Below are 14,894 nucleotides of genomic sequence, written 5' to 3' on the forward strand. Positions count from 1 at the left end.
ATGGAAGAGGGGAGGCTGCTGTACATGGAGATTACACATGGAAGAGGGGAGGCTGCTGTACATGGAGATTACACATGGAAGAGGGGGGGCTGCTGTACATGGAGATTACACAAGGAAGAGGGGGGGCTGCTGTACATGGAGATTACACATGGAAGAGGGGGGGGCTGCTGTACATGGAGATTACACATGGAAGAGGGGGGGCTGCTGCGTATGGAGATTACACATGTCAGAGGGGGGCTGCTGCATATGGAGATTACACATGGAAGAGGGAGGCTGCTGTACATGGAGATTACACATGGAAGAGGGGGGGCTGCTGTACATGGAGATTACACATGGAAGAGGGGGGCTGCTGTACATGGAGATTACACAAGGAAGAGGGGGGCTGCTGTACATGGAGATTACACATGGAAGAGGGGGGGCTGCTGTACATTGAGATTACACAAGGAAGAGGGGGGCTGCTGTACATGGAGATTACACATGGAAGAGGGGGGGCTGCTGTACATGGAGATTACACATGGAAGAGGGGGGTGCACGTGGAATGGGAGGGTGGCTGCAGCACATGGAAGGCGGAGCCACAAGAAAGTTGGCCTAGGGGTGGAAAAATGTATAAGGGTATATCCAGCCTTACTGAAGCCTGAGTTTACCTGGCGACTTTCTGTGCTTTGTTCTTCCACTGCTTTCATCCATTCCACACAGATCCTGTTTCCTTGATAGATATTTTGTTTTATGCATTGTGACTGTAAAGTTTGTTTTTGTTGTAGGTTGATATTATTCCTCAAATGTATTTCTTATTTTCTGCATTTTTCGTACAACGTCTTTCTACACTTTTTGCAGTTAACCCTTTTCAACAACTGCCGCCCGGCTGATCGCACGTTCAGAGCCTCCAGCGCCAACTTCTTTTTTATGCTTGTTCTGCTCCTGGGTCTCGCCTTGTCTTGGGTGCCAGTCCTCTACAGCATATTCAGGTTAGTATTTACTGGTACTTTATAATTAAACACAAGCTAATGCTGAGTGATCTGCTGCCTTTGCCCCATTTATACAGAGTAATATTCTTGTTGCCTTTAACATTGAGTTTATTTCCCGGTATAGCCCAGCTGTCAGAATTGATATGATTAAGTGCAATGGGAAACAGAAAAAAATACATTTCCTTTTAGAATTTTAAAGCTAATTTGTTGATCGATGAAGCAGTATTACACCGCAGAACTCGTCAAGTTGCTGCACATGCCCTCAGTACCCCTCTTATCTAACCATCACCATCTAATGATAAACTGTTACATTTGATGTCTATGTTCTGAATATATATATATATATATATATATATATATATATATATATATATATATATATATAAAATTTTGGATTGTTAAAGCATGGTTCCTGGGAAAAGAAGGCGATAAATAATAAAAATAACCTATGGCAGTGGTAAGGCATACTCCCCTCTCTAGGAAAACTCCTTGCCTTTAGTCCAGCATGGTCTGGATCTGTGGGGAGGCCTCAAAGAGAGATCTTGTCTCATGGTCGATCGATCTGCCCATACGTCACCTGATGTGTATAGGTACCTTTAGAATGTAGTACTTGAAATGTAGTACTTGAAATTTGTCAATTTTTTAGTAGCGCTGTTCATTTCTTTGCTATGTTTTAAATCAAACAAAAGGATAGTCCTTCAGACCTAAATGTAGATACAGTGGAACTTTGGTTTGCGAGTATAATTTGTTCTGGAAATATGCTTGTAACTCAAAGCACTCTTATGCCAAAGCAAATTTCCCTATAAGGATTAATGGAAACACAGGTGATTTGTTAAAAATGCTTAATAAAAATGACCGTACTGTATAAAATCAACATGTGTATGTCACTATAACTAACAGAATAATTGCTATCTGGCAGTGGCATAGCTAAGGAGTTGTGGGCCCCGATGCAAGTTGTACATTGCCCCCCCCCCCCCCCCCCAAGCACTCTATACATAGCAATTGATACGGCGCACCAAAACCTGCCAATGGCAACTACAGTGTCTGAGGTGCAAGAAGGGGATGGGGAACAGTTTGTTAATAATTACCACTATTTAAAGTATCTATAGAAGTGATTATTATGAGCACAGGACCAATAGAGAGCTAATACTGCAGTTGAGGGAGGGCCCTTCGGGGCCCCTCTGGCCCAAGGGCCCCGATGCGGTGGCTACCTCTGCAACCCCTATTGCTACGCCCCTGCTATCTCGTGACTCACCACAACCTTTTTTTTGTGTGTGTAGCTTTAACAAGGAACTTATCCACTGACAGCTGCTTTTTGCATGCTTTTGAGGATGTCATGGAAATGTGACATTGTGCAGATACAAAATCATAATTGGCTACTTTCTTCTTTATCAGTATACCTCCATCAAAGGCGTGTGGGCCCTTCAAAAACCAAGAGACCATATGGGAAACCATACCCACAGCAGTTCATTCTCTTCCAAAAATCGCAAGCAGTTTCTTCCTGTTCATTGGCTCGCAGGCCTTTGCAGTGCCGTTATTCCTGGTTTCCTGGTAAGTCCCTGATGGGCATTCCGCTATGATAATCCTCCGTTAACTGCAGCTCCTAGATATTTGTCTAACTGATGATTTCTATTTTGTTTCTGCCATCAAAAGCACTCTGATGTTCTATCTCATGGCGCTAAGCAATTCCTATGGAAATCTGGTGAACACCCTCAAAGACCAGCTACAAATGGTACAATTAATATTATTTAGTATTTATATAGCACTGACATCTTCCGCAGCGCTGTACAGAGTATATATATAGTCTTGTCACTAACTGTCCCTCAAAGGAGCTCACAATCTAGTCCCTACCATAACCTTATATCTATGTATGTATCATGTAGTGCATGTATATTTTAGTCTAGGGTCAATTTAGGGGGAAGCAAATTAACTTATATGTATGTTTCTGGAATGTGGGAGGAAACCAGAGTGCCCGGAGAAAACCCACACCGACACAGGGAGACCATACAAACTCCTTGCAGATGTTGACCTGGCTGGTATTCGAACCGGGGACTCAGCGATGCCAGGCGAGAGCGCTAACCACTACGCCACCGTGCTGCCCTAAAATGAACCAGCACGTTGTAAAAATCTTCATATTTGCTGTGATAAATGCTTAGAGTGACTATTTTAAAGGATAAGTGTACTTTAATAGCATGCTTATCCTAAACACCCTTCCAAGTCCCCATGGACATCAATGCAAAAGAGGATGCCTTCTTTGCAGGGCTGTGGAGTCGGTCCAAAAATCCACCGACTCCGACTCCTCAGTTTAGGATTCCTCCGACTCCGACTCCACGACTCCGACTCCTCTAATTTGCATATTACAATTTTGTTGATTAAAAGTATGTAACATGAAATTCGTCTCTTAACTGCCAACGCTTAGGAATTTTACAAGACAACTGAAGTGAGAAGGATATGTAGACTACTATATTTATTCCCTTTAGACTAAAACTAGTCCTTGGTAAGAGTACTTGTAAAAGGTACAAACCGGAACAAAGAACATCTATCAGGCCCTAGGCAATGTAAGTGTGGGTACATGTAAGAATGATGTGCAGGTACTCTGCAGGGGAATGAGGAGATAAACAGACAACACCTCTGTGTTCAATGTGCACAGCATTCTCAGTGGATTCCCTGCAGCTCTGTGGGGAGTGCATATGTAGAGTATAGTACTACTGTGTAACAAAGTAAACCTGAGACAGATGAAATTAAAGTTTTATACATACCTGGGGCTTCCTCCAGCCGCCTTCAGGATAATCAGTCCCTCGTTGTCCTCCTCCACCACCTGGATCTTCTGCTATGAGTCCAGGTACTTGAGCCAGTGAGGCGTAGTGCGCATGCACACACTCCGCCGCCAGGAGCATACTACACCTGTGCAGCACTATTGCGCAGGTACAGAATGTTCCTGGCTGTGGGAGCGGCATGCGGCCGGACAGCGCTGACTGGCTGAATTACCAGGACTCATAGCAGAAGATCCGGGTGGTGGAAGACAGTGAGGGACTGATTAGCCTGAAGGGGGCTGGAGGAAGCCCCAGGTATGTATAAAACTTTACTTTTCATCCGTCTCAGTTTCCCTTTAATTTGTAGTCACCAAACCAAATTTTAATAACATATCAAATTATTTGATTTCATCAGCAAAGGGAGTGCATACATTTGCATAAATCAGCATCAATGCAGAATTATTTCCATCTCGTTGACCATCTCTATTAGTGACACAGCTACACATCAGGCTTTATTCTTACAGCATAGATGTTATTTAGTATATATAAGAGATTCCTGTGTACACATCATATATACAGTCACAATCAGATATGTATATCTGACTTTAAAAATACGGGGACTGCTTTATTGAAGCAGCACAAGTAACTAATTTTGATTGGTTTATTTCATTTTTGTAGACTAAGCACAGCTATTACTGTATATATACTGTATATATACATTATTTTTAATGACTTTTATCTGAGAAATAGAAAATTTTATCATATTTTCTATTTTAATTACAGTTACAAATTCATTAGGAGTCGGAGTCGGTGCATTTTTCCCCGACTCCGACTCCAGGCACCCAAAATTGCACGACTCTGACTCCACGACTCCGACTCCGACTCCACAGCCCTGCTTCTTTGTACAGTGCAGCATCAATAAGGTGTGAGCTGAAGCCAATAGTTACAGTATGATTACTTTTATTCTACTATAGAGATGTCGCAAACCGACGTTTTTCGGTTCGCGAACTTCCGCGGAAGGTTCGGTTCGCTTAAAATTTTGCGAACCGCAATAGACTTCAATGGGGAGGCGAGCTTTGAAAAATAGAAAAAATTTTGCTGGCCAGAAAAGTGATGGAAAACATGTTTCAAGGGGTCTAATGGCCCGTATTTACGGGCTGCAGAAGTGGCCTGTCGCCAGCACACGTGAGCGTGCTAGCGACAGGCCGGCGACAGCTTCTCTCCAGGTCCCTCCGCGTACACACGCGGAAGAGGGACCAGCGGCGAGACGGAAGCTGTCGCCGACGTTCCTCCTCCCCCCGCCGGAAGCTCCATTTACCTCTATGGAGGTTGCTGTCGCTAGTCCGCGTTCTCACGCGGACTAGCGACAGTTGCGGCGGAGGTGCGGCGGCGACTGTTGCCATGCGATCGCATGGCGACAAGAGCGACGGGCGACAGTTCGGGGTGCGCGCGCGTGCAACGGCCCATACTCACGGGCGACCTGTCGCCGCAACACGCGCGCGCCGCGTGTTGAGGCGACAAAAGTCCCTCGTGAGTATGGGCCATAACACCTGGAGGGGGGCATGGATGAGTGGGATAGACACCAAAAGCCCCGGGGAAAAATCTGGATTTGACGCAAAGCAGCGTTTTAAGGGCAGAAATCACATTGAATGCTAAATTGCAGGCCTAAAGTGCTTTCAAACATCTTGCATGTGTATATGTTACGGCCAAAACCAGAAATCGGCCAATTCTAGAATTGGCCGGCCGTTTCTAGAACTGGCCGATTTGACGTCGGCCAAAGTCCAAAATGCTGGGAAATTCTGACATTGGCCGGCCAGTTCTAGAAATGGCCAAAGTCAGTCGGCCAAAGTCCAAAATGTACAAGTCCCGAGTCCTTTCCGACAGCACAAAAGGCACTCAGAACCTCGTCTCTGCTCTGAAAGATACAAAATAGCATAAGAACCTTAAGACTCAAACACACTCTAAGCGCTTTTCTGAGCGCTTGATTAGCGCTTTCTGAACAATTTTTCAAAATATCTCCCATGCACTTTCACTTAAATTGCGGTAAAAATCGCCACGATTGCGTACTTTTTTACGTGTATGTGGCGATTTTTTTTACCGCAATTTTAATGAAAGTGAATGGGAACGATTTTTAAAAAGTGCTCACAATAATCAATCACAAGCGCTCAGAAAAGAGCTTATAGTGTGTCTGAGCCCTTAAAGAAAAACGTCCTTTATTACAAAATGTATTTGTTACAGCGGATAATCTGCAGTGTGTCTACATCCTGCTTTCATGGAAGCAGACATATTATCCTGTGTTTACCAATTACATTCCTGAGCCGACCCAGCTGAGACATCAAATTTCAATGGTGATTAGTCACAGAGGAAGAGAAATTAGACAGACTAAATTCATACAGGCGCATTTCTCCGTTTTTCGTTTGTCCTGTGCAAGAGTTCAGGTCCACTTATGAGGGGACAGGGAGAGGTGAACTGCGCAGCCAAAGTGGGAAGGCAGACAGAAGAAAGCAGACGGGAGGCAGAGATGCAGCGTCAGGAAAACATGTGGTGGAGAGTGGGGAGCTCATCAAAACATCGCTGGGGAACAGCCTGGGAAGTTGGAATCAATGGAGCTGAATAGCAGGGGAGACGGAGGCGGGGAACTCATCAAGACATCGCAGGGCTCAGCCCGGGAAGACGGAAGCCTGGGAGTCAAATAGCAGGGGAGGGGAGAATGAGCCGAACACCCAGAGAGACAGCGGGGAGCCGGACAGCCATGGAGACAGCAAGCAGACGTGAAAGAAGGGTGAGGCGAGCTGACAGGAGGCAGCAGGGACTCAGAACTTCGGGACTTGGCCGGCCACATCTAGCCAGAATGCGTTCTGGCCGGCCAAAGTCCACAAAAAGCCTCCATTTCGCAAACTGGCCGCTTCAGCCGGCCATTTCTAGCTTTGACCGGCCAGAACCCGAAGTGGCCAGGCTTCGGGTTCTGGCCGTAACATATACATCAATCAGGGAGTGTAATTAGAGTCCTGCTTCACACTGACACACCAAACTCACTGTGTAAGACACCGCAAACAGCTGCTTGCGTAGTGACGGCCGTGCTGGACTGGTGCGCACCATGGCCAGAGTGCAGGCCGTGGCAGTTTTCCAGCCCATATGGTCACCGGGCTATGGCTGTCCAGTATATGGCAGATTTTCTGCTCAGCTCTGACCACTGGATGGTTGTGAATATACTGATGGTTTTCTCTCTTCCCTCTAGGAAAGAAGCCGAAAGATATTTCTGAGTCAGGCACAACAGTAAGCACAACGCAAGATTCTCCAACATTATACTAAATCCATGCACAATCTAATCACATGGGGATTTGTGAGCCTTCATCTGTTCAGCTCTTTTCTACAGCTGGAATCATTGGACTAGTATGGCTGCACTGGCAGGACATTGTGCAGCAATCTTCTGCTATTATACTTGGCAGCAGCAAACAAACGGCCTGCACCAGGAGTTTGAAGTTAAAGGGAATCTGAATTGAAAATAAACTTATGAGATAATGATTTGTATGTGTAACACTTCTAAGAAATAATACATTAGCAGCAGAGATATGAGTCTAATATTGTTTTCAGTACAGGAAGAGTTAAGAAACTCCAGTTGTTATCTATGCAAAAGAGCGTATCTGATGATGCAATGTTATAAAAAAAAACTATATAACTGAAAATAAAAATATGAGACTATTTTCTTTGCTACTAATGTTCTAGTAATTATTTTTTTGCTGCAGTGTCACTTTAAACATTTGTTTTGCACCGACAAAGCTCAGTGTTGGACTGGGCTGGTGTCAAGCTAAGGAAATCCACTTGCTGGCCAAGCAGCAGAAACCAGAGATCTGGTCCGATCAATGTGTTTGATCGATTTTGGCCAAACATTGATCAAATGATCTTTTGATTTGGCCAATCGCTACATTGATTTCCAGAGGTTTCGATCAGAGTGAAACGGGTGAAATGGCCACCTTTACTGAGTTAGTGGGGATAATCGTTGTCCTCTATTCAAGAATCCGAGAAACTCCTCACTCAGAAGAGAATCCAGAAGATATCCACACGCCTTGATAAAGGGGGACCCTGTGCGCCCCTCGAAACAATTGTCCATTCTTAGTGGAAGCTGAGCACAATAAATTCACTGCAACATTGGTGTGCTGATATCTTCTGGATTCAATTGTGAGGTGATACTGCCTATGCCACCATATCAAGTACCCAGCCTTTAGATGGAGTGTCCACTCAAAAAACTTTGTGCAGCTCTCTCAGATGAGGCCACCTTATTGTAAATTTTGTGATATTCCTATCTGGACATGACAGTAACTAAAATGTCTTGATGGTCAGACTTAAAACAAGAAAATGTTGTAAAGGGTGTGTGTGTGTATCCTATAAAACACATGGTGGCAGCTATCTTTGGATGTTGGGTTAAAGGGGAACTGAAGAGAGAGGTATATGGAGGCTGTCATGTTTATTTCCTTTTAGACAATACCAGTTGCCTGGCAGCCCTGCTGATCCTCTGCCTCTATTACTATTAGCCATAGCTCCTGAACAAGCATGCAGCAGATCAGGTGTTTCAGTGGTTCAGACTTATAAGTCTGATCTGACAAGACTAGCTGCATGCTTGTTTCTGGTTTTAATCAGATACTACTGCAGAGAAATAGACCAGCAGGGCTGCCAGGCAACTGGTATTGATTAAAAGGAAATAAACATGACAGCCTCCATATACCTCTCTCTTCAGTTCCCCTTTAAAGGACAACTGAAGTGAGAGGAATTTGGAGGCTGCCATATTTATTTCCTTTTAAAAAATACCAGTTGCCTGACAGCCCTGCTGGTCTATTTGGCTGCAATGGTGTCTGAATAACACCAGAAACAAGCATGCAGCTAATCTTGTCAGATCTGACAAAAATGTCAGAAACATCTGATCTGCTGCATGCTTGTTCAGGGTTTATGGCTAAAAGTATGAAGGTGCGTACACGCACTACAGAAGCCAATGACGGGTCCGTCAGACCTTCCCGCTGGGCGGACTTTCAGCAGACTAGTGCGTGTGTACGCACTGTCGACGGACTGATAAGGCTGTTCTTGAACGATCTGCTGAGCGGATCGTTCAACAACAGCTTTATCAGTCTGCAGACAGACTGTACACACGCACTACAGTCTGCTGAAAGTCCGCTCAGCGGTAGGGTCTGCGTGTGTACGCACCTTTAGAGGCAGAGGATCAGCAGGACGGCCCGGCAACTGGTATTGCTTAAAAGAAAAATAATATGGCAGCCTCCATATCCCTCTCACTTCATTTGTCCTTTAACCTCCTCAGCGGTATGGACGACTATACACGTCCATCACCGCCGGAGGTCGCCGCTCAGGTCCTGCTGGGCCGATTTGAGCGAAATAAAAAGCAGCACACGCAGCCGGCACTTTGCCAGCCGCGTGTGCCGCGCGATCCGCCGCCGCGAGCAGCGGCGAAAGAGGGTCCCCCCAGCCGCCCGAGCCCTGCGCAGCCGGAACAAAAGTTCCGGCCAGCGCTAAGGGCTGGATCGGAGGCGGCTGACGTCAGGACGTAGGCTGACGTCCATGACGTCACTCCGCTCGTCGCTATGGCGACGATGTAAGCAAAACAAGGAAGGCTGCTCATTGCGGCCTTCCTTGTTTATTCTGGTCGCTGGAGGCGATCAGAATGACGCTTCCGGAGCGCCCTCTAGTGGGCTTTCATGCAGCCAACTTTCAGTTGGCTGCATGAAACAGTTTTTTTTTAATTAAAAAAAAACCCTCCCGCAGCCGCCCTGGCGATCTTAATAGACCGCCAGGGAGGTTAACAGGCCCAGATAACGGCTACTCTCAACCCGCTGGTACTTAGATTATTGTCCAGCGAGTTGGAAAATCTCCATATAGGCTAAAAGGGTGATTGTCACGCTGGCCAAAAGCTTAGAGTCCCCTTACTCTGCCTAATATAGACCCCCTCTCCCCCATGTTAAAGGGAAAAATTTTTTTTCATAAAATTGCTAAAGCTCCAGTGGATGATCTCTTCCAGCTTAGACCCCAATCTCTTGTGAAAGCGGTCCATCTATAATTTTACCAAGGTTTCATAAATCAACCCCATTGTCCTTTCCATTTTTTTTTATGGAAGGGTGTGTAAATACCACAAATTTTAATCCAGATATTCGTGTTTCAGCACATATACAGTACCTACACCCAGGATATTACCAAAGCGCAGGTGTCCCGGATCACAAGGTCAAAGTGCATTGAGGTCATCAACGATAAGCGGGGTACCTGTAGAGCGATAGCCAACATTATTGGGAATAATGCCACAGCGAACATGCTTATTACCAAGTATTGAAGAGTACTGGTCTGCTGCTAGCCACTGGGAGATTTTCATACGCACTATGACCTTGTGATCCATGTTACCTGCGCTTTGGTAATCCTAATATTTTGGATGGTTGGCACTGGATATGTGCTGAGACACTAAGGGCTTAGTTCTAAGAGGAGCTACGCCTGTTTCCGGTTCGTCTGCGACTCCCATTCTGCTGCGTATCTGCAGCTGGAATTGCTAAGCATTGCCATTCACGGCTTTGGATTTGGCTGTGGGAGGACGGTGGTATAACGGAAGGGACCTAGAGAGGCCTCAAAGACAAGGGGGGGGCTGGGAGAAGCCCCAGGCAAATAGAAGTCAGCTATTTTCCCTAGTTCAAGTGTTCTTTAAAGTAGACCAGAGATGAGAAAATACACAGAACCGATACTGAAACACGTGTGAGTCCCTCGTTATCCTCCCGTGGTCTATTGTTCAGCCCTGGTAATTACTTCAGCATGCACAGAAGACCCAGACTGACACGACTGAAGCAATTACCGGGGCTGATCGCGGCTGGACGGCGAGGGACTCACATCTGTTTATGTGTACAGAGGCCCCTGACCAGTGACGGATACCCGGCTAGTGATCTGCCCAGCAGAATTACTTGGCCAAGCTGCAGCCAATTTCTTTAAAGATGTCCCCCATAGCAACACAATGCATTGTCAGCTGCACAGCTGACATGCGTCTGTACAGGCCGGCCAGCGAGATCGCCCAAGGGATTCCAATCCCGATGGGTGACATCAGTTGTTAGGCGTGTTCACACCTTTAGCATATCTGACAAACTTTTACTGTTTGCATTAAATTTAGGAAGATTTATGTTCACTTCCTCTCCCAGTGACATCATGGCCCATATGCAATTCACTTTTTCTCCAAGGAGTTAATCTTTCATCTTCTATTTACAGTAACTTTTCAGCACTTTGCAATTGAAAAAGTACCAAAAACTAAATGAAAAAAAACTACCTAAACTATTTTAAGTATTTTGTTTCTTGCTGGTGGCCTAAAAGGCATTTTATTATTTTTAAGTTTGAAAATATCTCCTAGGAGAAAGCTCAGGAGAAAAAGGTAATTGCATAAGGGCCCAAGAGGAGGAAGTGACCTGTAATCTCTCCAGCTCAGGGGCGTAGCAATAGGGGGTGCAGAGGTAACGACTGCATCGGGGCCCTTGGGCCAGAGGGGCCCCAAAGGGCCTCCCCTCAACTACAGTGTTAGCTCTCTATTGATCCTGTTCTCATAATAATCACTTCTATAGATACTTTGAATAGTGGTAATCATTAACAAGCTGTTCCCCATCCCCTTCTTGCACCTCTGACACTGTAGTTGCCATTGGCAGGTTTTGGTGCACCGTATCAATTGATTTGTATAGAGTGCTTGGGGGGCCCCATGTAAAATTTGCATCGGGACCCACAGCTCCTTAGCTACGCCACTGCTCCAGCTAGGACACAAACAAAAAAACACTTTCCAGTGCTGTGAAGGTTTTACATCTGTAAAGCAGATACTATATACCAAACATGCACACCATGGAGATTAAAGGCTCATACACACGCCAGATTTTTTTAAACGACGGGTCGTTTGGACGTCCCGTCGTTTAGTCATCTGGACGTCAAATCGGGCGTGTGTACAGTCCGTCGTTCAGCTGATTAGACTGGTCTTGAGTGATCCGCCAGGCAGATCGCGCAAAACCAGTCTTATCAGCTGAACGACGGACTGTACACACGCCCGATTTGACGACTGAACGACGGGACGTCCAAACGACCCATCGTTTAAAAAAATCCGACGAGTGTGTGGGCCTTTACTTGCCAAAATTGTATTGAAAAACAGATATAGATTGACAAAACAATCACAGAAATGGACAGAATGACAAAGTAAATAGGCAGGGAATATACAGTTCAGTAACAACTGTGGATACAGCTTGTACCAGATGCATATACAATCATGTGCAGTAATGCGGGGCAAAAGAAACTGCTGTAATACCAGGCTAGAGGTACTGACTAGTATATCTGAACATGAGAAGCAAAACAAACTGAAGAGTCCAAAATGACACAAGTCCCAAGCAGCGCTACAGAGCGAGACACAAACACTGCTGCATTACCCAGACGCAGCGTTTCGGAATGTCCTTTCTCAATGGGTTAGATGCTGGAGGCAACTGAAGCAATGTGCAGTGCGGTGAAGTCTTGGAGTTCTGAGTGTCGGTGTCCGGATTAAATAATGCGCTATGCGGAATGGGGAAGAGCCATCACACCGGGGCCTGTGTAGTGTCAGAATGGGCAGCCCCGCAGATTGGGCAGCCCCGCATGCGCAGTAGGAGCCTGCGTCCCATTAAATTGTGCAGCCACGTAAAACGTCCTAAATATCTCCGCTTCCGCACCACGTACACTGCTGAAATTTTCAGGGGAGGGAGGGGACCCCCAGATCTAGCTCTGTGCCGAATTGCAGCCCCCGAGCCCCGCTGGTTCCCGAGACTGATTGCAGCAAACCTATCTTGGGAACTAGCGGGGCTCGGGGTCTGCAATTCGACAGAGAGCTAGATCTGGGGGTCCCCTCCCTCCCTTGAAAATTTCGGGAGTGCACGTAGTGCGGAAGCGGAGATATTTCAGGTAAATAATGTCTAACTTCCCACTGAGCATGCGTGATACTCAATGAAGGAAGGCTGCTTCCGGGCTGCCCATTCTGACATTACACCGGCCCAGTAGCAGAATGATGTCACGCGACATGCCTCACTGCCCTACGTGCTCAGATGCCAACCATCACCAATGCGCAGGACGAACATAGCGTGGAGTGTAGAGCTGCCTCCAACCGCAAGATGTCCGCCGCGCTTGCTATGGGGATGGGAGGAACAGGCACATATACCATTTGCGGGGAAAAGAAGCAAGGAGGCACACAGCTGAATAGATCCCAGCAGTGGCACTTCGGTATGATGTTGATGAACGGTGTGAGGGCTTCATGGCACTATGAACATAAATAAACAACAATATGAGTGTATGATAAACATAGATATATACACTATATACAAATCCAGGGCAAATATATGTACAATTAGCATATTTTACAACACATTACAATAACATAATGCAATTTCATAAAAGGCAGTGTGGGTGCCCCTATTGGATGATTTGAGAATGCAGTATGATTAAAGAAAACAGCTATATACGGTAGCTTCCTCGTTCAGACCATGAGGATTCACAGAATCCAACTTATACATCCAAAATAGCTCTCATGTGACGCTTACTGTAATGGAGCGCACATGCAGCCCAGGGGAGGCAGAGGAATCAGCGTGCTTCTGAGCCGAACGCTATGCGCCGGCCAGAAGAGAAGTGGGGATGGCATACTGCGCGCACAGGGCGCAATATGTCCAGGTTATAGGTCAACAAAGTCGCCGGACACCGGGTGGGGGTTATTAGAGGAACGGTAACAGATGGAGGGGGGCAGGAGGAGCTAAAGCTATTTACTTATACTCCCCCACACACTGCCGCAATCTTATTTTCAGTTGCGGTATCCTTTAAAGTCAGATCTGACAAGACTAGCTGCATGCTTGTTTCTGTGTTATTCAGATACTACTGCAGAGAAATAGACCAGCAGGGCTGCCAGGCAACTGGTATCGATTAAAAGGAAATAAATATGGCAGCCTCCGTATACCTCTTACTTCAGTTCCCCTCTACGGGCTCTGACACAGGAGACCAGGGTTTGAATCTCGGCTCTGCCTGTTCAGTAAGCCAGCACTTATTCAGTAAGGATGATACCATTTATTGGCTAACTAAAATGAATAAAAATAAGCAAGCTTTCGGCCTTGCAGCCTTCGTCGGGCTTATATCCTGTTAGTTTGCAGGCTGGTGGTACAGACAGCTATATACATGCAACATCAAAAGGGAAAACAGATATTTTTTTCAAGCATAAATACATGCCATTAAGATGCCTTAATTCAAACAGACCATCTAAATGGGGTTAGTGGTTGTTAGCTGAGATAAGGATCCTTGTTTACTCGATGCTCACAGACCTGGGATTAGGATTGACCCAGAGGTATCGTAAATTCTTAGTTCACAAGTTCAGCTAGAATGGCTGAGAAAGTTCAAATATCATCAGCCTCATACCAATATAAAAAGTTGTTGTCTTTATTCAAACCCTTCTCCACAGCTTTGAATCGATTTATAAATTTTGTTCTGCTATTAATCGATTATTTAACATTTTGAAGCCACCCTTCAGGGCAGTGGCATGAAGATCATCCATGCTGTGTCCGTTTGACCGAAAGTGTGTAGCAACTGGGAGTCCAGATTTGGTATCATTAATAGTGTGCCTGTGTCCATTCATACGTTTGCGCAGAGTTTGTCTAGTTTCTCCCATGTACATAACATTGGGGCATTTAGCACACATGATCAGATATACAGATTGGTGGAACCACAGGAAAATGTGCCTTGTACTCTGTACTCCTGTTGTGAACCTGGTATCATTAACCTGTCAGTGAAGTAAAAGGTATACAGAGGCTGCCATTTTTCCTTTTAAGCAATACCAGTTGCCCGGCTGTCCTGCTAATCCTCTGCCTCTAATACATTTAACCATAGACCCTGAACAAGCATGCCGCAGATCAGGTTTCTGACATTGTCAGATCTGCAAACACTGGTCCGCACGACAGCCAAATTGTCAGATCTGACAAGATTAGCTGCATGCTAGTTTCTGTTGTAATTCAGACACTACTGCAGCCAAATAGATCAGCAGGACTGCCAGGCAACCAGTATTGTTTAAAAGGAAATAAATATGGCAGCCTCCATATTCTTCTCACTTCAGTTGTCCAAGAGACTCTGTAACGTGAAAAACATCCCCTTGGGGGTACTCACCTCGGGAGGCGGA

At 45.7% G+C, this 14,894-nt stretch overlaps 1 protein-coding gene across 1 annotated transcript in view; it reads left to right on the forward strand.

The window, feature by feature from the left end:
• TMC4 (transmembrane channel like 4) overlaps positions 1-7,240 on the forward strand; it is a 54,816-nt gene extending 47,576 nt beyond the window's left edge. The window contains exons 13-16 of the mRNA XM_068241224.1: positions 835-965; positions 2,361-2,516; positions 2,619-2,697; positions 6,957-7,240. Coding sequence (XP_068097325.1) covers positions 835-965; positions 2,361-2,516; positions 2,619-2,697; positions 6,957-6,998 — 408 coding nt within the window. The 3' untranslated portion in view covers positions 6,999-7,240. The remainder of the gene's footprint in view (positions 1-834; positions 966-2,360; positions 2,517-2,618; positions 2,698-6,956) is intronic.
• The last annotated feature ends 7,654 nt before the right edge of the window (positions 7,241-14,894 follow it).

The sequence above is a fragment of the Hyperolius riggenbachi genome, chromosome 6, assembly GCF_040937935.1.
Source record: "Hyperolius riggenbachi isolate aHypRig1 chromosome 6, aHypRig1.pri, whole genome shotgun sequence".
Taxonomy (NCBI): domain Eukaryota; kingdom Metazoa; phylum Chordata; class Amphibia; order Anura; family Hyperoliidae; genus Hyperolius; species Hyperolius riggenbachi.